The sequence below is a fragment of the Mustela lutreola genome, chromosome 9, assembly GCF_030435805.1.
Source record: "Mustela lutreola isolate mMusLut2 chromosome 9, mMusLut2.pri, whole genome shotgun sequence".
NCBI lineage: Eukaryota > Metazoa > Chordata > Mammalia > Carnivora > Mustelidae > Mustela > Mustela lutreola.
This window is the reverse complement of record NC_081298.1, coordinates 123,059,920-123,087,213: the sequence shown is the minus strand read 5'-3', so window position 1 is coordinate 123,087,213 and position 27,294 is coordinate 123,059,920. Positions and strand designations below refer to the sequence as shown.

At 46.6% G+C, this 27,294-nt stretch overlaps 2 protein-coding genes across 6 annotated transcripts in view; one reads left to right on the top strand and one right to left on the bottom strand.

Annotated features, from left to right (window-relative positions):
- Positions 1–609: 609 nt before the first annotated feature.
- On the bottom strand, positions 610–9,292 carry PCARE (photoreceptor cilium actin regulator). 3 transcript variants are annotated; one of them, XM_059134180.1, is made up of 2 exons: positions 5,574–9,292; positions 610–976 (listed from the first exon to the last, which is right to left on the bottom strand). In XM_059134180.1, exons 1-2 carry the CDS (start codon positions 9,290–9,292, stop codon positions 796–798), a joined length of 3,900 nt encoding a protein of 1,299 aa, XP_058990163.1. In that variant the 3' UTR covers positions 610–795. The 3 variants fall into 3 exon arrangements, 1 of the variants encoding a protein (XP_058990163.1); XR_009344719.1 differs by lacking the exon at positions 5,574–9,292 and adding an exon at positions 1,147–1,294 and having other exon boundaries at positions 840–976; XR_009344720.1 differs by lacking the exon at positions 5,574–9,292 and adding an exon at positions 1,147–1,294 and having other exon boundaries at positions 884–973.
- A 10,373-nt stretch (positions 9,293–19,665) lies between these two features.
- CLIP4 (CAP-Gly domain containing linker protein family member 4) overlaps positions 19,666–27,294 on the top strand; it is a 92,256-nt gene continuing 84,627 nt past the window's right edge. For all 3 annotated transcript variants that reach the window (XM_059188717.1, XM_059188714.1, XM_059188718.1), the window contains exon 1: positions 19,666–19,906. The gene's annotated coding sequence lies outside the window, so the exon portion shown is untranslated. The remainder of the gene's footprint in view (positions 19,907–27,294) is intronic.

The window sequence follows — 27,294 nt, the reverse complement described above, 5'->3', positions numbered from 1 at the left end:
AGACACGCCCCTGAGACACGATCCTGATCCCAGGCTGCTCAGCCGTGGGAGTGGGCTGGAAGCTATGGGTGGAGGGTTTTGGTCTGTGCTGGGGAAGGAGGAGAAGGAGGAGGGTGTGTGTCTCCATTCCTCCTCAGTCTTCCTATCTCTGGAGCGATCGGCTCCTAAACAAAGCTCTCATCAGTGGCGTGGCCGCAACCCTGGGCCACTACTTAATCTTAAAACAAAAAACCAAAAAACAAACCGCCACGCTTTCCAACCATTTGTACAACTATGTTTGCTTTAGGCAGATGGTGTGAGGGAATAGTCATAGGCAACGAAATGGAACAAAAAACCAAGGGATTCTGGTGCCAGGCACACCTGTTGGAATTTTTGCTCTGTTCTCTTCCTGGCTATGTGACATCAGGCACAGGCACGACACTTTCAGGCTCGGGGGTGGGGAGAGGGGCGCTATCTGCTTCATTCTTTATTGTGGGGGTTAAATAAGTCCATGAAACTCACCCCAGCAAACCCCCCCCCCCCCAGCCCACCAAGCAGCCTGCAACAAATGCATTTTTCCCCTAAATTAAGGCCAGTACTTGAAGGATTAAAGAGCGTCAGGGTCCAGAATCTGGGACCGAAAATGGCAAAGGTTTAGAACTCAGCAGACTCTCTGGGCAGTGCACCTTCCAGATCTTTCTAGGACGCTTCAGTAGGAGTTTGGTTGGCCACCCTCCCTGGGACAGTCTGATGCTTGGCTGTCACCCATCGCCTTGTGGGGTGGCTGGCATCCGTGTGACCCTGCTGGTTAGCCAGTCAGGCTACTTCCCTCTGTTGAGGCTTGTCCTGGGTGTGGCTGACTCGGGCTTCCCGTTGCAGCCCTTGGCCCAACACGAAGAGCTCTGGGGGAGACGCGCCCCTGCCACCACCCCTCAGTTCTGGGGCACAGGGGCTGTTCCATGGCTCTGTGTCCTTCTTGGGGCTCTCCTCACTGCTGCTGCAGAGAGAAAGGACAGCTGCTGATCAGACGCTCCTCAGTTGTTCCTTCTGGCTCCCCTTCCCGCCCCCTCCACCTCCACCCTGCCTCTCTCAGTCCCTCAGTCCCTCGCTATCTGTCTCAGCCACAGGCCCATGGACTCCCGGTGCCCCGCCTCCGCCCTCCCTCACCAGGTCTGCCTGGCTGGTGCCGTCCTGGTGTGTGCCCGCGTGCCGTGGTTGGCACCGTGGGAACCGAGCCCAGGGGTCTGTGCGGACAGCAGGAGTCCTGTTCTTCCCCTCACGCCCAGGATCCCGCTGCTCTGAACAAAGCAGCTCCCTCAGGAACTCTGGGAGCTGGGCCTTTATTTTATTTTTGTTTTTTTAAAGCACTTCTTATTTAATAAAGGGCAAGGCTTAGCTAGTCGAATTAAAAATAACACCAACAATAACAGCAAAAAAAAAAAAAAAACCCAAACAAAACAAAACCCCACCGCACCCTGCTTTGCTCAGCTGCCTCCTTTTTCCTGAACGGAGTTAAAGGGAAAGTGCCTGGCCCAAGCCTGGCATCTGGCTAGGACAGAGCCTCCCAGCTGCTGAGTGACACCGCGAGAGGAGGGGCTTTGAGGGGAGAGGGACCCCGAGTGTGCACTGTGGGTGCAGCATGGAGAAGGACCACAAGTGCGGAGCCAGCTGAGGCCAGAAGGGGGACCAGCTCTGAGGGCCACAGGGGCCGTGTGCTGGCTGGCTGGCCTCACTGCTCCTGCCTGGAAGTGGGAGTCCGGCTGTCCGGGTTCAAGTTCTGCACTTACTAGCTGCGTATCCTGGAGCAAGTTCATTGCTCTCTTTGTAGAACAGAGATGATAAAAGTGCGCATCTCACAGGGCGCTTGGAATGAGCACATGGTGAGTGCTCAGTAAACAGCCTGCAGTCACTCTGCTTGCTAGCATGAACAGGAAGTCAGCCCTGGACAGGAAATGAGGGACCACCCTGTCACATAACGGGTAGGCACCTGAGGGTCAGAGCCTCGCTGTCAGTCATCTCAGGTCCAGGATTGGACCCGGCTCCCCACGTGCGGAGACCAGAAGGTCCTTCTCTCCGATAGTGACAGCAGTTTCTCCGCCATCCCCGGAGTTTTATCACGCAACGCGCCTGGCTCTGTGGTTAGGCTTCCCCGAGCTGTCCGACCAGCGGAGGGCAAGTCTGAGTTGGGATCCCACTAGGATGGAGGTGGCCGGAATGTGGGGTGAGGTGGGGTGAGAACTGAGATGGGCATACCCGGGATTTTTCCGCCCTGAGCGTCTCCCTGTGTTCCTGAGAGCCAGCCTCAGCCGCGCCGGGCTCAGGCCCCATTTCTGGTCCCTGCCTGATTCTGAGGGTGATTCTGCGCTCAGGACCAGCCTGATGCACCTCATGGAGGACCCTTTGCTGCTCCGCGACTGGAGGTGCTGGCAGGAGAACGGGACGGGCAGGGCCAGTGTCTCCGGTCAGTGGAGGTGACAAAGGATTTTGTCCTAGAACTGTGTCTTCTCCCACCCCAGCCAGGTTGAGGCTCAGGCTTGGAGGTAGATTTTCCTGCTTGCCACGCGGCGACTGGGATCCGCCTGATCCCAGAAAGGCTGGGGAGGCAGGATGCGTAGCCACTGCCCGGCTGGTGGGTTGGGAGCCTGATCCAAGAAACAGGGTTGGGGGATTGCGCTGCCAAGAGCCTCTGCCTGGGTGGTCCAGTCCAAGCAAAGGCTAAAAGCACTGTATTGAGGGGAGAAAGTCTGGACCCTTCTTGAATGCTCACAGTGCCCCAGTGTGCTAAGACCCAGAGATGGCACCTCCGTCAGGGGATTCAAAGCATAAGTAACAGCTACAGCTTAGTGACTGAGCTTCCTCGGTGAGACTCCAAGGACCGTTGCCAATCCCCTGGACCCCAAGATTGGGAGGATATAAACATCATCATTTTTTCTATAAAAGGGCTTTGTGCCTGGCACGGGATGACGAGAAGTAGGTCAATGCCAGGGGTAAGCCAGGTCATCCCGCCTCTGATGCAAGATACCATGGGGCGGTTGCATTCCTACAAGTCCCTGCTTGGGGAAACAGCCTGTTCTGAGTCTTTCTGGCTCTCTCCCACTGGCCTGTTGGCTAGTTACACGATCTCAGGCAAATCATGCCTACCTCCTCGGTCTGGTTTCTGATATGCAGGAGGGCAGGTAAAAAAAAAATAATGCATCTATAGAGTGAGAAACACTCCCTGCTGGCATGCTTCTGCTCGCAGATGTCCACTGTACAGGGGCAGAGGGGTCGAGGGATGGGGGGTGGTGAGCATTTTCCCTTCACATTCAACAGGTTCAGCTCCGAGTGGCTTGGAGGTGGGGTCTTACCAGGAGGCCGGGGAAGAAGTGTGAGCCATTATTGTGACCTTTCAGGCAACCTTGGGAAGTCTTCTGTTTACGAATCCTCCTTTCTTTCAAGCTATAAGCACTTCTCGCTGCCCCCCCCCCCCAATCCCATCTACCCCATCTCCCTAAGTATTGAGATTCAGGACATAAAACAACCTTTTAGGCTGCCCTGTTCTGCGGAGATGCCTGAGAGAAGGGCATTATTTTCTTCTTGAACAATTTTATGTTACTTTATTATTGCTACTGCTGTTTTAAAATGTTAGTGTTTTTAATTAATGCCATTTTATTGTCCCTGTTCTCCTGAGCTCTTCTCCTGAAGGGCGCAGTTTTAGAAATGTAGTAAGAGAGTAAGTGGCCAGTGCGAGGAGTAATGCATTAACATTTATAGAGGTTCTTAGATGAAAAGCACTGTGCTGTAGGAAGTTCATTTTAGATTTAAGAAAAGAGCAGCAGCATTACATTAAGATTCTTGCAAAAAAATAATCAATATTTCATTTCTTTCAAGTGGCTGGGGAAGTTTATATAACTATAATAATGCACAACTTTCCCTAGATAATAACTTTATTCAAAATCGGCTGCAGAGCACTTTGTAAAAAATTACCATGTATGCCTCAGCGGACTGTGGAGTCCTGTAACCCGTGTCACTCTGGCCGAGATAAACTGCAGATTGTCGCAGCAGGGGGCCTTTCAAAGATAGCAAGGACCAGGACGGTTGAACTTTGTCCAATCTGATATCGAGACACATTGATAAGAGATTTCTCCAACGGGTCTCAGAGTTTTCTCCCTAGGCTGCATTCTGGAAGAGATGCCATTTCCCCATGTGTTCTACCCACTTGGGCACATGTATCTTTCTTTCCATGTTCAGGCACTGGCTCTACCATGATTCATGATCGGCTACTATCCCATGCCCAAGCCTGCCTGTATGGCTGGGCCAATGACATGCAAGTCAGCTGCCCTCCCAAGCGACACACACTGGGAACTCAGTCTGCCAAGGGTAGGGATGGCCATCCTTCCGCCGATTCTGGTACTCAATGCCCATGAAAGGGTCTTTTTCTTGCCCTCCACACCTCCACACGGGGAGATGGAGGTGAGGCTAGAGTGGAAGGAAAGTAGAGGCAAGTCTTTGGGGTTGTGGGAAAGCTAAACCTTTATATTCCATACCTCTAGGACATCTCAAGGCATGTCCCCTGGGTGTCCCCGAGACACTTTGGAGGGGCATCTATGAGGTCAAAACTATTTTCAAAATACTACCAAGATATCATTTGCCTTTTCCACTCATTCTTTCATAAATGCAGGACTTTTCCTGTCTACGTCCTGTGTGATATCACTCCAGATAGACTGCAAAAGCGGTTCTGAGCAGGCCGCCCTCTTTCCTGGAAGCCAGACATGAAAGGGATTTGCAAAAATATAAGACAAGGACCCTCTTTTCACTAAATGTATTGGTCGTGGAAAATATACCTACTTTTTAATGGTGAAGGATAGTGGGGGTCATTGAGAAAATGAATTCGTAGATATTTTAGGTATTTCTCAACCGTAATTTATAATACAGTAAAAAGTGAGAGATACAACCCACCTACGCAAAGGTTCTTTTGGGTTCTCCGTAATTCTTAAGAGTTTTAAAGGGGTTGTGGGGCCTGCAAGGCTGAGAACCTCAGTAAACCAGAGACAACAGAAATCTGGTCGCTGGTTCCAGACGGCTTGACTGTGGCTCAGTGCGGGGTGGGACCTCACTTCGCCTCCTACCGCAAATGTAAAATAAAGGGGAGGGTATGCTTGGATTAAGGTGATTGTTTTAAACGCTATTTTTAACACAGCAGAGCTTCTCTCAGTTAAAATCTTTCTTGGGAGGGGGCGCCTGGGTGGCTCAGTGAGTTAAAGCTTCATCCTTTGGCTCGGGTCATGATCCCAGGGTCCTGGGATCGAGCCCCACATCGGGTTTTCTGCTCAGCAGGGAGCCTGCTTCCCTTCCTCTCTCTCTGTTAAAGCCTGCCTCTCTGCCTATTTGTGATTTCTGTCAAATAAATAAAAATAAAATAAAAAAAATCTTTCCTGGGAGCCTGAAATGAGTGACAGATGAAAGTGCGGCTGCTCAAGGATGGGTCCGATGGCGGGAGGCAGGTCATATCGCAGTCCCCTGTCCTCGGCCTCTCCCCTTGGAGCACAGTCTGGAAACTACTGACCCAGATGACCCCAAGGGGCTCTCGGCTCTGGCCCGAGGACCCTCCTTACCTGCTCCTGCAGAGCGCTGGTTGACAAGCGTCGCTGGGGGCGCCGGGGACAGGCAGCCGAAGGCGGACACTTGGCCGGCGGTCAGAAGCTGTCCTTCTGATGAAAGGCTGAGGGTTGAGGGCACACAGAGCCATGCCCCGCTGTGAGCCTGCCCTCTGCCGTGGCCCTGAGCTCTTCCAGCCCCCTGCGGGGGTCCCGCGAGGGCCGCCAGCTTCAGGGGGCAGCGATGCTGCGGCAAGTGGGCGGGCTGTCGAAGGTGGCAGGGCCGCCTCAAACAGAGAGGAGGTGGCTGGACAGAATATGGAACGTGTGTTCCCAGACGCTTTGGCCGTGGCTGCCTGACTGTCCTCGGAGTCTCTTGTTTGCTTGTGCCCCAGAGCTGGGGATACTGGTGGTGGGGAGGGGGAGGTGGCAGAGGAAGAGGAGCTCGCTTCTGTGTGCTGGGTAGCGGGGCTGGAGGTGTGCTGTGTGGGTGGGCTCACCGGGGGAGTGTTGGGAGGCCTGTGCCGGGGTGGGGGGGATGCTCCTTCCTTCATCGTTGCGGGGCTGAGCACCGTGGGGCTTATCGGAGGGCTGACCGGTGGGCTGGGGGAGCCATGCACGGGGGGAGCACTTGGCTGGGCAGGTCTGTGAGAGGAGGGATGCCTCCTGTCCGCTCGGGGTGTCCAGTATCCCCTCGTGGAAGAGGCCTTCCTGACCAGCAGGGGGCTTCTCTCCTGACTCTGCCTGGGGGCTTCAGGAGAATGCGACCCTCGTGTTGGCCTGGCCAGGCTGGGTTCCAAGGTCCTGTTCTGCCCAGATGTGTGGCTGGAGTGGTGCCAGGGGATGGCCTTCTGGGGATGCTTGGACAGGCTGGTGACCCTGTCTGTGGGAGCCTGACTTGGAGCCCCTCTGCCCTCCACCTCTTGGTATCTGCTGGTTACTGACGGGCGGCTCAGGTCCATGGTGAGTTTTCTGGTACCGTAGCCGCTCTTGCTGCCCCCTAGTCCTGTGCTGTGGGGCCTGGTGGGGGCAGTCGCGCTCTTGCTGGGTAGTAGGTCAGTGGGGCTCATGGAGGCTCTTAGCTTCGGGGAAGCCCACGTTCTCCGGGCAGGGTCGGCCCCTCCCAGCCCTGGCACATGGGTCCCCTTGGGAGAGCTCTCTGCTGGCGTGCTGCTCTCCGGGGGCTCCAGAGAGGTGAACGACTTGTCCATCAGGATTTCCGGAGGCGGTGGAGGGAGATGCTCTGGGTCATCTTCTGGTTCACTGTTGACACTGAGGTCCTCCTTCTTGGGCGCTCCTGATGTCAGCAGACGGGGGAAGATAGGCGATAAAGGCCTCCAGCCTGGGCCCTCTTGGAGAGATTCTCTACTTGCTGCTGGAGAAATTCGGGGCTTGGGATACAAAGGGGCAAGCCCCCTGTAAATGGGAAATCTGGGAGGCATGATGGGGATCCCCCACTTCCTGAGGCAGGGGCTTGGCCCAGCGTCCTTAGAGTCCTCTAGGGTCCTCAGACTCTTGGTGGGACTGAAGGTTTCAATGAGTTTCTTGACGGATGTTCTGCTGGGACGGCCCCTGACATTCCAGTCCTCGGCCCCTGGAGGCTCACTGGTCTTCTCACCCGACGGGATGGTGATTGGCAGCCCCTCCCCCTCCCCTGGCCGGGGCTCTTCACCCTCGGGACGGGGACCACATTTCTGCAAGATGCTCTTGTCCTGACTTGGCAAAATGACGAAGTTCTTGGTGAGGGAGGCCTTCAGCTTGCTGATGGTGTTGTTCTGGGAGCCCCTGCAGGTGTCAGGCCTCAGAGCCGCAGCTTGGGGCTGCCGCACCCGCTCCGGGCTCCGTCCCTGCTGCCGTGCACCCAGGGCGTAAAATGCCTCCAGCCTCCGGCTCAGGTCTCTCTGGACCCTCCGCAGCTCCTGGAAGGTGGGGTCCTCCATGTGGCTCTGCAGACACCCCTCTGACTGGGACCTCCTCTGCCTCACAGCGGCCCTGCTGCTGCCGCTGGCTGTGTTGGGTCTTGGGGAGACCGCTGTCCTCCGCTCCTCCTCATCGGCCCAGTCCTGGGTCCCAGAAGGCACAGGGACAAACTTGATCCTTTCACTGATTGCCTCCTTCATCTTCAGAATCATTTCCTGAGCTTCGGGGCTATCGAGCCTCCTGGGGTGTGGCTGAAATGGGCTCTCTGGGCCACCAGGTGAAGAGCGTGGCCTTGGAGGGGAAGACTTTTCCTGCCATGGACATGGACTCATACCGCTCAGCTGGTCTTCCTCCCCCTCTGGGCTACTGTCCTCCCCTTCACTGAAGGAAGGAGTGTCTATTAACCTGGAACTTTTAGAAAGATCTGCTTCCATGGAGACCCCGATCCCAGGGGACTCACACAGGGTACTTTCGCCCATCCCCAGAGGCCTGGCGGTCATCGTTTTTGGGCCTGGGCTTGAGGGGCGTGGGCTACCTGCTCCCCACTGTGCCGTGGGCTGCACCTTTGCAGTTGGAGGCCTGGAGAGGGGGCAGTCCTGGGGTCTGTCTGCACCCATCCGGGAAGGACTTTGTTGCCAGGTCTTTCCCGACAGCCTGGCTTCCCCCGTGGCTGAATGCACTGCGGGCTCTGACCCCGAGTCCCAGCTGGCTTGCTTGCCCAGCCTGTCCCCCAGCTGCACAGACTCATTGTCCCCACCGATGCCGCTGTCCTCAGAGCACAGGGGTCCACCTTGCATCCCAGGGTCCCCGTGGCCACTTGCCAAGCTCTCCAGCTGCCCCAGAGCCCTTAGGAGGCATTCATCTGCAGCCCTCTTTGTGCTCAGCTTCTTTCCCAAGAGGCTCGCAGTGGCATGGTGGTAACTGCTGGAGCCCTCCAGGTAGCTGCTGGTGATGGAGGCCACCGTGCCACTGAGCCCCAGCAGCTTGCTGACTGTGTACTGCAGAAGCTGCTGCAGGAGGTCTGGCCGCTCCTGGGACTCTCCTTTTCTCAACGGCCAAGCCAGATCCTCCCGGACTTCCTGGAGGAGCATTTCTCCATCCTTGGAGATCTCGCCCAAGAGCTGGTTGACCTCATCAAAGCACAGCAGCAGGAAGGTGACCATAGGCTGCAACAGCTCTTGGGTCTGGGTGGCCTGATGGATGAGGCACAGGATTGCTTCGTACTTGGAGAGGCAGGAGTGGAGGTAGGTGTAGGCGTGCTGGTGGGCCTTCACCAGGGGCTCAGGGAAATCCACCTTGCTTTCAGGCTCATGAGCAGGAAGGATGGTTTGGCAGCAATGGTCCTGTTGGTCACATGTGTGGCATCTCAGCTTCCTTTGCTGGGTGTTCCTTTCTTCACTCTCTTCCCTGGAAAAGCCTGCCCCTTGTGACCTGTGGGAGCTCTGCGTCTTGGATGGAAGGTCCTTAGCCCTGTGGCTTTGTGACTTGTCCAGCTGGGGCGGCGAGGTTTCACTTTCTAGGGGCATTCCCTCCATAGCTTTCCCTTGGCCTGCAGTGAGATCTCTTGTGCGCCGATAGAGACCTTCCACTGGGCTTTGGGTCCACCCGACTCTTGGCTGTTCCTCTGCCAGCCTCTGTCCCTGGGATGGGTCTCCCCCAGAATCATAGCAGGTGCAGCTTGGAACCAGCAAAGGGATAGAGCATCTTTCACTGGCCCCCTGACATCCTGGAAGAATTGCTTTGGGCTTTTTAAAAAACTGGATGCCACTCTTAGCAACGCTATTAACAATGTCACTGTGAGAAGGTGTGCACCCCATGATTTCAGCCTGTAAGACCTCTCCTACCCACAGTCTTCACAGTTTTCAGAGAACTGTCCTTGAAATACGAGTGAAAGGCAGCCTTACGAGTCGGTCCAGGCAATTTCCAGGCCAGAATGCTCTGAGGTCCATGGCACCGGGTCCTTGGAGCCCCCTTTCCTTCCTTCCTTGGCCCCACTGCGAAGAGGCCGCGGTGCCTGTGGTCTTGTTGCTCTGTGTCTTGAACCCTCCGCTGTGAGTGAGCAGCGGGGCAGTTCTCCAGGACCTCAGTCTTGTGGATTATGCGCCTGCGTTCTGCTCCGGTCCCGACAGATGTGGATGGCAAGTGGAACTTTAAGCCTATTAGGTTAATCATGGCCTAGCCAGTCAGCACTCGCAGTGTGTTCTAATATAGAACTTCTCAGCATTTACTATCTTGGGAAGCGGATTATTTTTGCACGTGCTTATGCTTTTAATTCTGTTCAGACGCCTGCCATATGAAACCTAGAGAAATGAGCCCTAATTGCAGAAAGCTCTGGAAGAGACGTATTTGTGGAAGAGAAGGGAGGGCTCACCGGCTACAGATCCAGGCGGAGAAGTGACCTTCACAGTTTAATAAGGGCAACCCAGCCAAGTGTGCTCCAACCTGCTATTATCAAGGAGACCCCAAAACACAATCGACAGTAATTGGAGCAATACATTGTTGTTTGTGTGGCTTATACAAACACAACGGCTCTAGCGTTAGAGAACTTCTCTAAATAAGACAGGGAATAGAGAAGGCAATGTGGCTTCTCTTTACACTAGAAAGTGAGTTTAATAGCCGCGGAGCCATCTTCCCTGGTTTGGAGGGGAAAGCAGAGAAAACTCACTATCATGTAAAGTTCAAGGCTGGTCCCTATGGAGCAGAGGGGCTCAGGGAGGCAATGCTCTCAAAGAAAGAGGCTTTTAGGGGTGCCTGGATGGCTCAGTGGGTTAAAGCCTCTGCCTTCAGCTCAGGTCATGATCCTGGGGACCTGGGATCAAGCCCTCATAGGGCTCTCTGCTCAGCATGGAGCCTGCTCCCCCCCCCCCACCCTCTGCCTGCCTCTCTGCCTACTTGTGATCTCTATCAAATAAATAAATAAAATCTTAAAAAAACCCAAAAACACAAGCAAAACGAACAAAAATCAACAACAACAAAAAAAGAAAGAGGATTTTAATTAAATCTTTCTCATAGGAGAATAAGCCAACCCTAGGCAGCAGGGAGTCATTGGTCATTAGGAGTAGAACATTAAGGAAAAATGTATTTTCCTTTTTGACCACAGCTTTTACACAATCTGAGCGTGGAGTCCTTGTCCATAGTGAAGGGTAGAGTCTGCTCATTTTAATATTTCTTTTAATTTTGTAAAAACTGTCAGAAGTCTAGAGCGAGGAGTAGAGAGACTTGGGTTCAAATCCTGCTCCTTTTCCTTTGAGTTGGGAGAAGAAAGTCATTTAAACTCCCTGAGGTCAAGACCATCTTTGGAATGGGGATAATGGTACGTACTTTATGGAGCTGCTGTAGGAATTAAGTTAACTCATGCTTGGCCAGTGGTAAATTAAAAAAGAAAGAGGAACGAAAGAAGGGAGGGAGAGAGGGAGAGAGAGGAAAGGAAGAAAATAAATTCTTTATTCCTTTCCTCCTGGCATCTAAGCCACTTATAATAATAAAAGTCATGAGAAAATTCATGAATTAGTCCAGGACCAAGCCCCAATCCTTTCCTGAATTACCTGGAAATAATGCAGCTCTGGATCTGGGTTTTGGCCCTTTCGTGGGTGTAGAATGGCTCGTTGCTCAGCACACTGTGGCCTCAGTATTTCCTCCTCATGTCATTCCTCTGCCCTTAAATACACAATTCCCATCATCTGCATACTAAGGTTTTTTTTTTTTTTTTTAACTGAACCATTTCTCATTTTTGTTGGTTGCCAATTTCTAATTTTCCTAATAGGAAAAAAAAAAAAAAAGATCGCATTGAGTATCTTCTGAAGTTACTTGAGATTGGACTTGATATTCTGGCTGTTTTCATTCTCTCTTACAGAACCCTGTGCAACTGATGAAAATAATCCTGTGGGCGTCAGGCTGGTTTCAGAACCAGAAAGGACATAGAGACACCTCCTATGCCGGGAGCAAGCTGGGGACAGGCTGCTGGGGCTGTGTGCGGAGCCTGAGCCTATCACAGCCCTATGCCCCAGAGTGCATAATTATGAAAGTTATTCAATCTGTTTGTTTGAGGCTGAACTCATGGGAAACACGCAGCTTACTCAGTGCCTGGGGGCTGTGTTAGGCATCAAGAAGTTGTTTCATTTGTCATGGAGCTAGGCAGGCTCAGTAAACAAGCATGCCATGTGGGAAAATTCTTCCATTTAGCCGAATGGGAAAGCTCATCTGAAGGGTTCTTTATGTAAATTCTTCTCTCGGGATTTAGGGCCCTGGTCAAATCATCTTTATGAAAACCTTTGGTCTAAGTGGCTAAAATGATGTCCAAACCAACGATCAAAATAAAAATATTTGCCCAGAGGGTCAGCTGTCAGAAGCTCTGTGCCTTGGGGAATGGTTTTCTTGACTACTCCAAATAATTTAAGAAGCTCTTTATTCATTGCCACTCACTTTTCATCAAGACTAACTTTTGTTTTTCTTTCTTTTCAAACTGAGTTTGCCTCAAATGGAAAAAAAAATTTCTTTGAGTGGAAATGTAAGATGATCCAACTACTCTAGAAGCTTGTTTGATAGTTAAGTGTACACCCACCCTATGACCCATCAGTTCCACTCCTAAGATTTAAGCCAAGAGTATTGAATTCCTAGGTCCTCAAAAGAACAAGGATATTGACAGCATTGAATGACTAGGTCTTCAAAGGGACAAGAATATTCCTACTAGCTTTATTCATAATGCCCTCAAATTGGAGATAAGCCAAATGTCTGTCAGTAGGGAAATAAATAAATTTGGCATAATTGTACAATGGAATACTTCCCAGGAATAAGACTAGCAACCTACTGAAATATGTAACAATATAAAATTAAAAACTATTATGCTGAGTGAAAGAAGCTGGGCATGCAGGAGTACATACGGAATAATTCCATTTGTATAAAGTTCAACAACATGCAAAACAATCTAGTTATAGAACTCAGAAACGTGGCTATGGGGGGAAGAGTTATTGACTAGATATGGGCATGGGGAATTTCTTAGAGTAGTGGAAATGTTCTCTATCTTGACCTGGGTAGTGTTTACATATATGTACAAATTCCTTGAGTTGTACACTTAAGTTGTGTACTTTATGTATGTTAACATATATACACAACTAAAATGCAACTGTATGCTTTAATTTGTGCCTAGAAGAGTCCCAGTATAATGCTCTTGGTTTGTGGAAAAGGGCCCCTATATTAGTTGCCTATTGTTGCATAACAAATTACCTCAAATTTTAGCAGCTTAAAACAGCAAACATTGTTTCATTATGAAACAGGTTTCTGTGGGTTGGGAATTCAGGAGCAACTCACAGGGTGGTTCTGGCTAAGGGTCTTTCATGAGGTTGCAGTCAAGACATTAACCAGGGTTGCAGTCATCTGAGGACTTGACTGTGGCTGGTTGACTCGCTGCCAAGGTAGTAGATCATTCACATGACTGTTGACAGAAAGTCTCAATTCTTTGCTTGATGTCTACAGGAATCATCAGTCCCTCATCATGTGGACCTCTCCACAGGCCTGCTTAAATGTTCTCACAACATGGCAGCTGACTTTCCCTAGAGTGAGCTGTCTGAGAGAGCAAGAAGGAGGCCACTCTATCCTCATCTCAGAAAGCATACACCTTCACTTTCTCCACATTTTAATTTTTGGAAGATAGTCTCTAAGGCAGTTCAAACTCAAGGAGACAAAAATTAGTCCCCACATTCCAAAGGTCACCAGAAATTTAAAAATCTGGACATAGCATTCATAGGTCAAACTGTGACATTGACAAGATAACTATGTAAGGTAAACATTAACTTACTAAGGGTTATCCTTGCCCTTCAGCATGTTAAATAAATTCTACCCCATTTTTGAAATCATGTGCCTTTCAAACAATTGATCAGTGTAAGAAGGTTCTATTATGGCATCAATTTTGAGCCAAACTGTAGTTCATTTAAGCAATCCGATAAGATGTCTTATTTCTCAAGTTCTGTCAGCGTCACAAGTGAGCATTCCTGAACCTTAAAAGCTAAGAAACATTTCCTATTATCCAAGGCCTTGGGTGTATCTGGTCCTTCAGATCTGAAGAGATGATCTCTGCACACAATTCCCTGGTCTAGATGTCGGATAAATAGGCAATACACAACTGTTGTGGTGAGCTGACAGGAAAAAGGAGCTAATGTTTGTGTTCCAGGTGTGGTGTTGGGAACTTTACATGTATCATTTCACTGGCTCACCTCTCCTGCTTTGCTGAGGAGAATCACTACCCGTCATTAAAAAATTAATCTGGTTATTGTTATATATGTTGGTGTAATCCATCCAGAGTTGCTCATGTGATAAGCAATTTTTTAAAAGGGAGAGAGAGACCAACATGGGCCTTAATCTCATGACCGTGAGATCACAACCTGAGCCAGAAACAAGAGTCAGATGTTTAATGGACTGTGCCACCCAGGTGCCCCCATGTGATAAGCAATTCTATCAGAAATCACCATGTGACCTTCAAGTGTCTGCCGTAAGTGGCTTCTCTTTTGGTGATCACGTTAGAAACCCTATTTTTACCCCACCTTCATATGTGTGGCTTATGGTCTTAATCAGACACACAGTCATTTTATGGTATCTCTGGAGGGGGATTACTTAACTCTGAGATGTCTCTGAGGATCCACCAAAATAAATTTCATCTATACTCTGTAGACTAAATTTGGAATCGAAGTATCCTAAATGTACCCTCCATTTATATGTTTAATGGACATGGACAGAGAGAGAGAGAGCGTGCATGCACAAGCAAGGGGGAGGGGCAGAGGGAGAGGAAGAAGCAGACTCCCTGCTGGGCAGGGACCAATCCCCCACCCTCGCCACAACAGGGATCATGACCTGAGCAGAAGGCAGATGCTTAACGATTGAGCCACCCAGGTGCCCCATGTCAACAGTTTCAATCATGACCTCCAAGGCAGAAGGGGGAGAGTGTGGGGAAGGCATACCAGATACTCAACCGTCCTTGCTCAGAGTTGATACCCATCATTGTTGCTCACATTTTAATGCCTAGGTCTTGTTCCATGTCCTCATTTAGATGCAGAGGGGCTGAGAAATGTCATCAGTCCCTGGCAGGACAACCACTTTTCAGCAACATCTCTATACCATGGAAGGGGAGCCCCAAGTTTTGGTGGCCAAGTAGTGTCCTTTGCCACACCCATGTTTTCAGATGAGGACACAGAATCTGAAAAGGGTCAGATAATTTGCTCAGGTCCTATAACTAACATATAGTTGATGTGGGATTTGGATCCAGGTCTCTCTGATTTCAATGCTGGTGTTATTCCTATGGCATTTTTTTGGGATAAATATCTGTGTTTCAAGCTTCACTTAGGATTGATGATTCATCTCCTGTTGGACTTTTCAGTCACACCCTCAGATTCTGGCCCCACCAGGAGGAGGCTTGCAGGAGTCTATGAGAAGTAACTTCAGATTTGCTCTGCAACCAAAAGAAGTCCTGCAGGTTGCCCTTCTAAACTTTTTCTGTCTCTAATCCCTTTGGATTGATGACTTGGCTGGAAGACCATTGATTTTGATTTTGTCCCTGAATGGGGACTTTCAGATAGCCCCTAGCTCTAAATTCTAGATCCCACAGGAAATCCCATGCTCTGCCATCTCTGACCTCAGCCCAGATTCCAGGTCTCTGGCCCTCAGCTGGCTCACCTCCTGGGATGCTGGCTATCCAGAGTGGTGGTTGGGGCCAAGGAATGAAAGATGTAAAATAGCTTCATATTAACTACTGAATAGAGTGGCTAGCAGAGGAAAACGAAGCTTGGACTTCTATTCCCAGGGATATTTTAAAGTAAAAGATGTTGATTTCAGCAAAAATGTTTGCATTTCATAAACATGCTTGCATTTCAAAAACATTGTAATTTTATTTTTGCTTATTACCTTCCGCTCTCTTCTTCCACTTATATATACATCTTCTGCAAATCTGTTAATCACATTGTACACACCATTATATTATCCTTGTTCACTAAAAACACATTATAAATATTTTCCATGATACACTGCTTCAAAATACTTAAGGGAAAAATCCTGTTGTATATAATCAACAATCTCTTACTTTAATGAAAAGACGAATAGCAGAGTCTGTATGTATATATCAAAGTACAAATTATGAATTTGTTAACTTTTCTTGTCCCATGCAAATGTTTCCTAGAGCGAAGTCTTCGCAGAAATGCATATAGACGTAACCACACATTTCTCCTCTGTGGCATAGCTAGATTGGAGACACGAGACGGTGGCCAGATGTACAGGATAAATCTGAAAAGCCCATGCCCAGCAAAGATGAACATCTTGAAAGTGGTGAGATGGGGACTTGAGCCTCAGGTCTGGCTGACTCTCAGGCTCCTGTCTTTCCCACATTTAGGTCATCTCTATTTTAAATAATACTGAAATATCTTTGTGGGGAAATCTTTGACCACATTTGTGATTATTTCCTAAGGATGGTTCCTGGATGTGGAATTGCTTAGCCAAAGAATATAAACATTAAAATAATTTAATTGACTTACTTTTTCTAGAGTAGTTTTAAGTTTACAGAAAAATTGAGCAGAGAGTTCCCATATAATCCCCCTCAACACAGTTTTCCTTATAATAACAACTTACATTAGTGTGGTATATTTATTATAATTATTAAACAAATCTTATTAGCTGAAGCCCACACTTTATTCAGAATTCCTTCAGTGTTTTTTTGTTTTTGTTTTTTTTTTTTTTTTAAAGATTTTATTTATTTATTTGACACAGAGAGAGGGAGAAAGCACAGCATGGGGAACAGCAGGCAGAGGGTGCAGAAGAGGCAGGCTTGCCAAGCAGGGAGCCTGATGTGGGGCTTAATCTTAGGAGCCAGGAATCGTGACCTGAGCTGAAGGCAGATACTTAAAGACTGAGCCACCCAGGCACCCCCAGAATTCCTTCGTTTTTACCTAATGTCATTTTTTCTTTTTCAGAATCCCATCTGGAAAACTACATTACATTTAGTCCTTATGACTTCTTAGACTCCTCTTGACTAGGACAGTCTCAAACTTCTCTTGTTTTTGATAACCTTGACAGTTTTGAGAAGTACGGGTCAAATGTTGGCTGTCCCTCAGTGCGGATTGTCTGATGTTTTCTCATGATTAGATTGGAGTTATGGGTTTTTGAGAGGAGGATCGTAGAGGTAATGTGCCATTTTTATTATATCATATCAAGAGTACACACTATCAACATGATTTACAATGGCTGATGTTGACCTTGATCTCCAGGCTGATGTGGTATGTGTGAGACTGCTCAGCCTGAAGTTATTTCCCCATCCTCTTTCTCTACTGTACTCTTTGGAAGTGGGAGGGGAAGCCACACTTAGGGAGTGGAGAGTCATGTTCCCCCTGAATATAAATATTTTTAAGGCTTTTGGTACAAATTATGGAAGTACTCTCCAAGAAGAAAGATTATAACAGTCTACATTCCCAGCCAACGATGTGCATATGTATCTGCTTTATTACAAACCTGCCAGCATTGGATACTGTCCTTTAAAAAATCGTTGATTTTAAAGAGGAAAAATGACATCTCGTTTCTATTTGCATTCATGAGTTTATTGAAGAGCTTGTGTATTTTAAATACTATATGCTCTGTTGGCCACTAGCATATGTTCTTTCAGGGATTACTCGTATATCCTTTGCTCATTTTTAGATATTGGGGTATTTAGCCTTGCTTTGTTAATCTCCAGTATATTGGTATTTCATTTGGTCATATACGTTGCTATGTTGCCAGTATGGTTGTTTTTTTTTTAATTTTCCTTTTTCTTTTTAATTTTATTTATGATATTTTTTGGAGTATGGAAGTTTTCATTTCACATGATCACCTCTTCGGTCTTTTCCTTTATAATTTTTAATTTCGTTGTCATGTTTATAAAGGTTAGATTTATACCTTGTAAAATCCCTGAACAAATTTAAGTTTGGGAAGTTATTAGTATCATTATTTTAGGAAGTTATTATTTTTTAAATATTAGATTCCCATGAAATGAGGGTTATGACTTAATAGATTGAGTTTTGTCTCTGGAACAGTTAGCATATTTCAAGGACACATTTGAAATGGACATATTTGAGGAAGGATAACTGTCAATCATGGCCTCTTGAGAATTTCTGGGACTGGTTTTAGTGTATTAAAGAATTCTTAAAATGGTAGTGAACTGGCTGACATGATATTAAGTTCTTTGGGGCCACAAAATGGCAAACTAATGGGGTGACTTGAAAATGTGTAAGGTGAATTTGGTTAAGGTTAAGAGGCAAATTTGATCACCATCATGCTTCAGTAGTTTGCATATCCAAATGAGTAGTCAGAAATGGAGAGATGGGGCCTCGGGATTGGTGGGGTGGCAGGCATGTGCAGAAACATGTATTTCCACAAGTAGCTATTTCCCAAGTCCCCAAGTTTTTAGAATCATCTCTTTTAGAATTTTCTTCTGAGCCAACATCAGTCATGAAGTAAAATTAGTCTAATTATGGTTAGTTGTGCCTCACAAGGTAAAATAGCACATAGAAATAAAGCAGACCATGTGGTGGTAGACTGAGATGTGGAATGTTAATTGATGTGACTTTGTCTCTTCTTAATACTCCTCAGATCTTTTCAGGGTATCTCAGGCCCCTTTCCTAATGCCCATGGTGGGGGAGCCTTTCAGTGAAGCTCTGACTGGACGTTCAAAGGCTCCACTCAAGGATAGGACAGAAAAGATCTCCAAAGGGATTGGAGGAGACAGACAACGCCCCCTCCCTCCACCTCTTCCAATAGTTAGAGAATACCTCCTGAGCTAGGAATGGGAAAGATGTTGGGAGAGAAGCCACAGGGTTATGTGTGAGTGTGGGACTTCTGATCGCAAGGCCTCATCTGGAGGGGCCTGAGAGAAGAGGTTCTCGTGCCTCCTTCCTGGGCCGTAGCCTGACACCAGGAGATAGCAAGTCAGCAAGCCTTAGGGAGAAGTGCCTCATGTCACCTTGAAGTGACAGAGTAGGAAGGCTGGTGTGGCATGTCTATGTACAAAAAGATGGGAGACTTGCCCACCCCATCTCCCACAGGTCATACTGGTGTAAGAGGAAACCTACAATGTCCTGAAGTCTTCCATGTAGAGCAAATCTACTAGAAAAAGAGAGAAAGCCAGGGGGTCAGCCAGACCAGGATGAGGCTGAAAACTGGGTGAGGATGGAGGTGTCCTCTCAACAGAGACAACTAATGGGAACCCCCTTATGTCCCACAGACCACCCAGGTCACCTCTCAAGGGTGAGGGACAGGACGGATTAAGACCAAGATGTGGGGTTCCTCGGATAAGCCCTTGAGAGCTGAGATCAGTTCCAGAGAAGAGAAGCAGAGGGAGAAAGAGAGAGAGAGAGTTTTAAACCTAATTGTGGCTGAATTATAAACTTGAATTGGCTAAGAAATGACTGAATTTGAATGAGTTTATTTGAGAGTGACTAGATTAAATTTTCTCTGCTTTGAGGCGGAATGGAGGCTCAAGGCAGAAATTACGCTCAATTATAGAAGAATAGAGAAAATTACATTTTTGCACACTCGAGTCAGTGACTGGCTCCGATAATTACAGGCAGCCAGGTGTCAGCAAAATCTCCAGAACAGACCATGGAATCCGTAGGCTGCTTTTCCAAGCGATTATTTTATCTGTTGGCTGCAGCTCAAAAGGTAACACGATGTCTTCTCATCAGAAATCATGACAAAAACCCATTCAAATTTCTCTTCAAAATGTTCTCTTGATAGCAGAGAGCAGAGCTAACCAGCACGTGTTGATGGAGAAAAAGAACAGTTTCTGGAGTTCTAAGGATGCCCAGCCTGGGTTGTCAACTTCTGACGCAGGCGGCGCTGGTATCTGGTTTGCCCCCTCCAGATCTACTCTCCACAGTCCTTTGCCTTTGTGGGGTGGGGGGCGTTGTGAGGCGGTTCCCTGGCCCGGGACATGGGGGAGGGGCAAGCAAGTGTGGTTATTGATTCCCCAGTCTCCCATTGGGAGAGTCTCCTCAGCGTCCAGACCTCTTCCTGGCCGTGAAGTGAAGGGCCAGACCGTGTTAGCCATTCTTCTTCTGCCACCATTGCTGCCCGCAGCCTCAGAGGTAGGTTCAAGGTCATAACTCCGGTCTCTGGCCCTTTAAATCTGGTATCCATAGCACCGCAGGCAATGTCATTATTATGTATTCGCTACCAGTAGAAAAGCCTGGCTGGGGTGCGCTCTGAGGAGGCCTCCACCACCGGGAATCAAGTCAAAGCCAGCCTCCACCACGCTGGCTTTCTGTAATTGGGAACTGCGTATGGGCCCGAGGGGGCCCATTATGAAAACACCTATTTTCACAGACTCCCATCCACTCCAAACAACTGGTGCTCTGGCTGAGGAAGACCCATGAGAAATTGACATTTTTTCCCCCTGGGTGACATTGAGAAGACAGTATCATGACTGGGTAAGTTTCATTATAAAATGAGTCTCAGGCCCACCCAGGCCTCTGATGACCCTGCGTCCGTGCTCAGGCACACTTGAGCGTCCGGAACGAAGCACACTGTTATTTCGGACGCATTAACATGGGTTGCAGTAGCTGGACATAGGCTGTGAGTCGGTTTAGACACATTTCACAGGACTGTATCCTTTGCTACGTAATAACCCCAACGACCCCAAAAGGTCAGGCATTTCAGTGCTGAAAACGGAATGAAGTATTAAAAATGCTTCACAATTCACTCTTTTTAAAAAAAATTTTTAACAATTGATGAGCCAATATTGATACATTACTATTAACTGAGGTTCTTAATTTCCATGACAGTTCACTCTTTGTGGTATATATATATATATTTTTAAGATTTTATTTATCTGACAGAGAGAGAGATCACAAGAAGGTAGAGAGGCAGGCAGGGAGAGAGGGGGAAGCAGGCACCCCACTGAGCAGACAGCCTGATGAGGGGCTTGATGCGGGGCTCGATCCTAGGACCCTGAGACTGTGACCCGAGCTGAAGGTAGAGGCTTAACCCACTGAGCCCCCCAGGCGGCCCTGGGGTGTATATTCTTTCGCTATCGACAAATGCATAATATCATGTACCCATCTTTACTGCGTCTTCCAGAATGGTTTCACTGCCCTTAAAAATCCCTGGTGCTCTGTTCATTCTTCTCTTCCTCCCTCCCCAGCCCCTAGCAAATACTGATTTTCTTACTGTCTCTCTTCTTTCACCTTTTCCAGTATGTCATACAGTTGGAATCATATAGTATGTATAGTATGTAGCCCTTTCAAACTGCCTTCTTTCATTTAACAATCTATATTTAGGGGTCCTCCATATATTTTTTATGGGTTGATAACTCATTTCTTATTATCAGTTTCAATATTGCATTGTATAGATGTACCACAATTTGTTTATTTATTCCCTAACTGAGGGACATGTTGGTTATCTGCAGTTTTTGGTAATTATGAAGAACTCTGGTAAAAACATTCATGTGCAGGTTTTTGGAGACAAATTTTCAAATCACCTGGGTAAAAACCTAGGAGTGATCCCGCTACATCGCAAGGTAAGACTATATAGTACGTAGCTTTGTAAGGCACTGCCAAACTGTCTTTCAAATTAGCTGAACCATTTTTCATTCCCACCAGCAATGAATAAGAGCTCCTTTTTCTCCACATTCTTGCCCAAATTTGGTGGTGTCACTGTTTGGGATTTTAGCCATTCTAATAGATGTGTAGTAGGATCTCGTTGTTTTAATTTGCAGTTCCCTGATAGCATATGATTTTGAGAATCTCTTCACATCGTTTACCTGCCATCTTCTTCGCTGAAGTCTGTTCAGATCATTTTCCTAAGTTGAGTTGTTTTCTTACTGCTGAGTTTTAGGAGTTCTTTGTATATTTTGGGTACAAGTCCTTCATTAGATATGTGTTTTGCAAAGATTTTCCCCCCAGTCTATGGTTGCTTTTCATTCTTTTAACAGGGTCTCTGCAGAGCAGAAAATTTAAGTTCCAATGAAGTTCAGCTTGTTTTTGGTATTGTATTTGACAGTGTATCTTGTATTTGGTGTTGTATCTAAAGAGTCATTACCAAATGCAAGGTCATTAGTTTGTCTTTTATGTTATTTTCGAGAAGTTTTGTAACTTTGCATTTTACATATATACCTACAATCCATTTTGAGTTAGTTTTTGGGAGAAATGTAAGGTCTGCGTCTAGACTCATTTTTCTGTATGTGAATGTGCGGTGTGGTTCCAGCATCATTTATGGAAGCATTTCTCTTTTTCCATTGAATTCTCTTTGCTCCTTTGTGAAAGAGAGGTTGACTGTATTTGTGTAGGTATATTCTTGTGTGGGTATATTTTGCTCTGTATTCTATTCCACTGATCTTTTTGTCTTTTCTTTTGCCAATACTATGCTCCCTTGAATACTGTAGCTTTATTACGTGTTTAAGTCTCATCTGTCCTTTGACTTTGCTCTTCTTCAACACTGTGCTGGTCATTCTGGGCCTTTTGCCTTTCCATACAAGCTTTACTTATTATTATTACTTTTTAAGATTTTATTTATTTATTTGACAGAGAGAGATCACAAGTTGGTGGGGGATGGGGGAAGGGGAGCAGGCACCCTGCTGAGCAGAGAGCCCAATGTGGGGCTGGATCCCAGAACTCTGAGACCATGACCTGAGCTGAAGGCAGAGCCTTAACCCTCTGAACCACCCAGGTGCCCCAAAACTTTACTTACGATTATTTTTAAAAGATTTTATTTATTTATTTGAGAGTAGTTTTAGGCTTATAGAAAACTACATATAGTATAGGGCGTTCCTCTAAGCTCCTTCTGCCCCTTGGCAGTTTCCCCTCTTATTAACATTTTCACATTAGTGTGGTACATTTGTTACAACTTCCAATTTTAAATTTAATACAGCAAGTAGGTATGGAGTGCTTTTAGGCATACAAAAGAAATGTTCCTTGCCCTCCCAGAGTTTGCAGCCTCACTGGAAAAGCAGGGGAAAATGCTTCCATATGAGTGACTAGTGGACAGAATAGCATATAATTGGGTTTTGAAATGTGTCCTTCTTTAGTGAAATGGGAGAAATTAGAGAGTTAGCTCTCCATAGATGAGGTGTAAGAAGGTTCTGGAAAGGTAGTAGGATTTGGATAGGTGGAGGTAGACTGCAGGCAAAGTGTAAGCGGAAAGAATGGCCCATACAAGGATGTAGAAGTGGGAATGGTTTATCACATTGGGCAGAGTTGGGATATGACCTTGAAGAATGTCAGTGTGAGTCATCAGCACTTGATAATGTGCTTCAAGGTGAGTTTCTAAGCAGATCCTTTGGGTCTGGTTCTTTTAGGACCATTGGTTTTTGGTTTCACATATACCTCAAGGCAGATATTCTGAAACACTTGTTTCTTTGAATCAGAATTACAGGTTCACTCCAGGAAGTATTTCTAAAGAGAAGTACTGCCCTTCTGGGGAAAAACTACCAAATGGGGCTGTGGGTTTTTCATTTGCCCCAAGACTAGAATTTCGCATATGCACCTCAGGAAAAAAATGCAACCTACTGGGGAGTTCAAAAACAGTGATGCAGGTGCCGAGGGAAGTTCCGGAGTTCCCCAGGCCCCTCACTGGCTGGCTGCATTGAACTCACTCTCTTTGAAGAACTCAGTCATTACTGGGGGCGGGGGATGGGAGTGGGGGGGGGCGGGTAGAGAACCGTGTGGGGTCTTTCAGGATAGAGGAAAGCCTATGAAGGAATTGTATGAATTCCAAAGCTTTAATCTCTTCTTACAACTAAGGGAAGAGCAAGGAGGGCATTAAATGCCCTAATATATATATTTTTTATAAACTTCTTTTTCTTGGTCTCAGTTAACTTACCTCATGAGGCCTCTCTAGAGTTACATGTAATTGCTTATTCAGTTCATCAGTAATAACACTGCAGGGATTCAAAGAAGTGTTCACAGGGAGAGGACACATTCATATCCAGAATTCCAGTCATGCCTTCTCCACAGACCTTACCTGCCTTCACCTCATCATCCGACTCTTTCTCCACGCCCTCCCCACCCCAACCCTGAGTTCAGGCTAGGCACCTGACTGTGAGGACAGCCACATACCAGATCTCCTTGACGATAGAGTCCTTGTCATCGTGCCTTGGGGTCAAAACCACAGATCCATTCTTTCCCGTCACAAAGGCTCTTTTGTCCTTTATCTGAAGACTCCCTTCCTTTTGATCCCTACCTCATCCCAGGACCCGGCACCTTCCCTCCAACTCTCCCAGGTATTCTGCCTCAAATCTAGCTCTTTGGCCTGGATCTGAAGGTGTTCCCTCTAAAAACGCACAAGACTATCTCATGCATTGCTCTCGTGTTGGGTCCACTGCCACTCATGTATATCCTTCTGCCTGGCATTTTTCTCTTCTTGCTTACCATTTTAAGCAAATAAGATATCCAGATATGTCCAGCCAAGTTTGAATTTCAGATAGATAATAATTTAAAAAAATAATTTGCTACCTACTTCTACTAAAAAAGTACTTGTTCTCTGAAATTAAAATTTAATCAGGCAGTCTGTATTTTATGTTTCAACCCTACCACTATGGAACATTTTCTTTTTCTTTTTTTTCTTTTTTTTTAAGATTTTATTTATTTGTCAGAGAGAAGGAGAGAGAGCAAGCACAGGCAGACAGAATGGCAGGCAGAGGCAGAGGGAGAAGCAGGCTCCCTGCCGAGCAAGGGGCCTGATGTGGGACTCGATCTCAGGATGCTGGGATCATGACCTGAGCCGAAGGCGGCTGCTTAACCAACTGAGCCACCCAGGCGTCTCTGGAACATTTTCTTATGCTCTAATTCTTCTTTATATGATTTTTCTTTTTAGTTGCTAAAATACCTAATTGAGCCTCTCATTACATGCTATCTTATAATTATTGATTACATATACAGTATTCACACTTCTGGAGAAACTATTCAGCATCAGACCTTGTGTTTAGTTTTTTTTTTTTTTTTTTAATACAATAGCTTATTGAGTTCTTAGAAGAACTATGTGATAAAGTAGGTCCTATTATTGCTGTAGAAAAGACATTGGGATTCGAAGCTGACATTCAAGAAGGAATTCTTGAGACATCTTTGGTGCAAGAAGGTGGTTTTATTGAAGCATGGGGACAGGGCTGGTGGGTAGCTAGAGCTGCACCAGGGTCATGAGGAGTGGCCCATTATAGACTTTCAAGTTGGGAGGGGAGTAAAGATAGCACAAGTCTCTAAGGAATTTGGAAGCAAGGTTTCCAGAACCTTGAGGGGGCTCGCTATTGGGAAAATATCATTTATTACCTTCTTTTAAAACCCTAGTCATGAAAAAAACCTTCAGATATATATCAGTGGGCCAAATGCTTGGGACATGATTACCAACACGTTTCTTGGGGGGTTTAAAGATAAAGGTAATTTCCAAAGAATTTTTTATATGTTAAAGTAGGTTTACAGGGTCCTGGGGTGGAGGTAGGTGCAGATCGGGCTAGGATTGCCTTTTGCCCTTAGCAAAGTGTCAACATCCTGGCAGTTGAGTCCCTAGAGGAATGTCACTCTGCCTGTTTCAAGGACTCCTCCATAGACTGTAGGCAGTAAGGAAATTTAGTAATTTTTTCTTCTGCCTTTGTTTCTCACATCACTATGATACCAATTCTATAAATGAGGAAGCTGAGTCTTTTTTTTTTTTTAAGATTTTATTTATTTATTTGACAGACAGAGATTACAAGTAGGCAGATAAACAGGCAGAGTGAGAGAGGGGGAAGCAAGCTCCCTGCTGAGCAGAGTGCTCAATGCAGGGCTGGATCCCAGGACCCTGGGATCATGATCTGAGCTGAAGGCAGAGGCTTTAACCCACTGAGCCACTCAGGCACCCCAGAGGAAGCTGAGTCTTGAGAGGTTATTTTATTTGTTCAAGATCGCACAGCTCATTAAATTTGAACTTTGATCTGTCTGTAGGGTGATCAGCTTGTTCTGGTATCTTTGGCAGTGTCCTGGCTTTTAAAATTGAAAGTGCCACTTCTGAGAAACCCTTTCAGTTTCAGGCAAACCCTGTATGTCTGACTTCAAAGTCTGGGAGTCTATCCTGTTCCCCAGTTTTTTGAATTTTAATTTCTTTCTCTCAGGTTAGAAAGTCCCCAAAGACAAAGTGATATCTAATGGTATTTACTGATACCAAGAGTTATTTAGTAAATGCTTGACAAATGAAGGCCAGAAGCTCCCCTCAGAGGCCACACCTCTTTTCTTGAGCCTTTTCAGACTGCAGGAGCTGAGGGAATGTGTGGACTGTGCCTGAGGCTGGCTAATCTTACATGCAACTGAGACCTGAGCATGGCCAGTGGCCTTTGCAATAGAGGCACAAAAATGACTATGATGTCACTGGCCTTGGCTTACAAAGGGGCTAGGCTATTGTTCCTAGCAACAATGCCCCTAAATTAGTGAAAATATAGCTCCTTGGTAGGTGGGTGGTGCCTTCCTTGACAAGCTGAACCTTGAGAGACTCCCTGTTCTGAAGTGTGAGGTAGTGTTTGGGTGAGGCTGGAGAAACAGAAATCATGGTGCCAAGAAGTGGGAAAGCAATAGGGTGGGAAGCAAGTCCGTCAGCACCTTGTGGTTGGACAGCACCCAAGGAAGCAAAGTGGCTGGAGTTTCCCCCCAGGACTGTGCTTCTGTGCAATGCACACGTATCCAAAAGATCATTATGTTATTACATTATTATATAATAACCAAGTGGTAACCAAGTGGTGATATGTAGGTGTTATTGTTATGCTGCAAAGTGGTTAATGGGGTGCTATGGGAAAGGCAGAAACAATAAAGAAAAAAAGATTTCCATTCCCCAATGACATCTGTATAACTTGTCTCAGCTTCATTTCGAATGCAGGTCATTACTGTGCATATGTTACCCTAAGTTAAATTAAGCTGTCTGTGGAGAAATCATTTGTGAAAATAACTTGCTATTTAAAAGAACTAGTTAAATTGAATTGATAAAGGCAAACACTCTTAAGGCAACTTTATTCTTAGTTGTTAAATTTCACTTCAAAATGCTTGAATTTTTAAGTGTGCTTTTGTTTCAGGCTTTTTATTAAGAGAGTGTAACAGATATGGGGCATAAAGTTTAGGTAAGAGTTTCTGTTTTGAACATTGTTGATAGATTCTACGGTGGTTTTTCTTCAATCCCACAACAGTCTCTTAGCCTCCTTGTGTGACATTCAAGGCCATCCTTGGTCGAGTCTCGAACTCCCTTTCCAGCTCATCCCCTACCAGTCTATACCACAGGCTCCGTGCCTTTCCATCCTTCAAACATATGGTTAGCTTTTCTGCTTCCCATCCTTTCTTTTGCAAAGCATCATGGTTAAGTGTTTAATCTCTTGAACTAGACTGCCTGGGTGCAAATCCTGATCCTGCTATTTACTGTGTGACTTTTTTTTTTTTTTTTAGATTTATTTATTGCTGGGGGTGGGGAGGGACAGAGGGAGAGGAGAGAGAAACTTAAGCAGACTCCATGCTCAGTGCAGAGCCCCATGTGGGACTCGATCTCACAACCCTGAGTGTAAACCAAGAGTCAGACGCTTAACCCACTGTAATAAACCACCATAATAAACCACTGGGTTTATTATGGAAACCCAGTTGCCCCTGCTGTGTGATCTTGAGCAAGCTCCTAACTACTCTATGCCTTTATTTCTCCAACTGGAAGGTGAAACTAAAATGATATTTCTCCTTCAGGAGTAAAATAATTCATGAAAGTGCTTAGAACAATGCATAGCACTTACTAAACTCTCAGTAAATGCTGGTTCCTCATTTCTGTAATGGGAGCTCATCATCCTCCCCCACTAAACTCAAGAAAGGCTTAACTTGAAGCCTTCCCC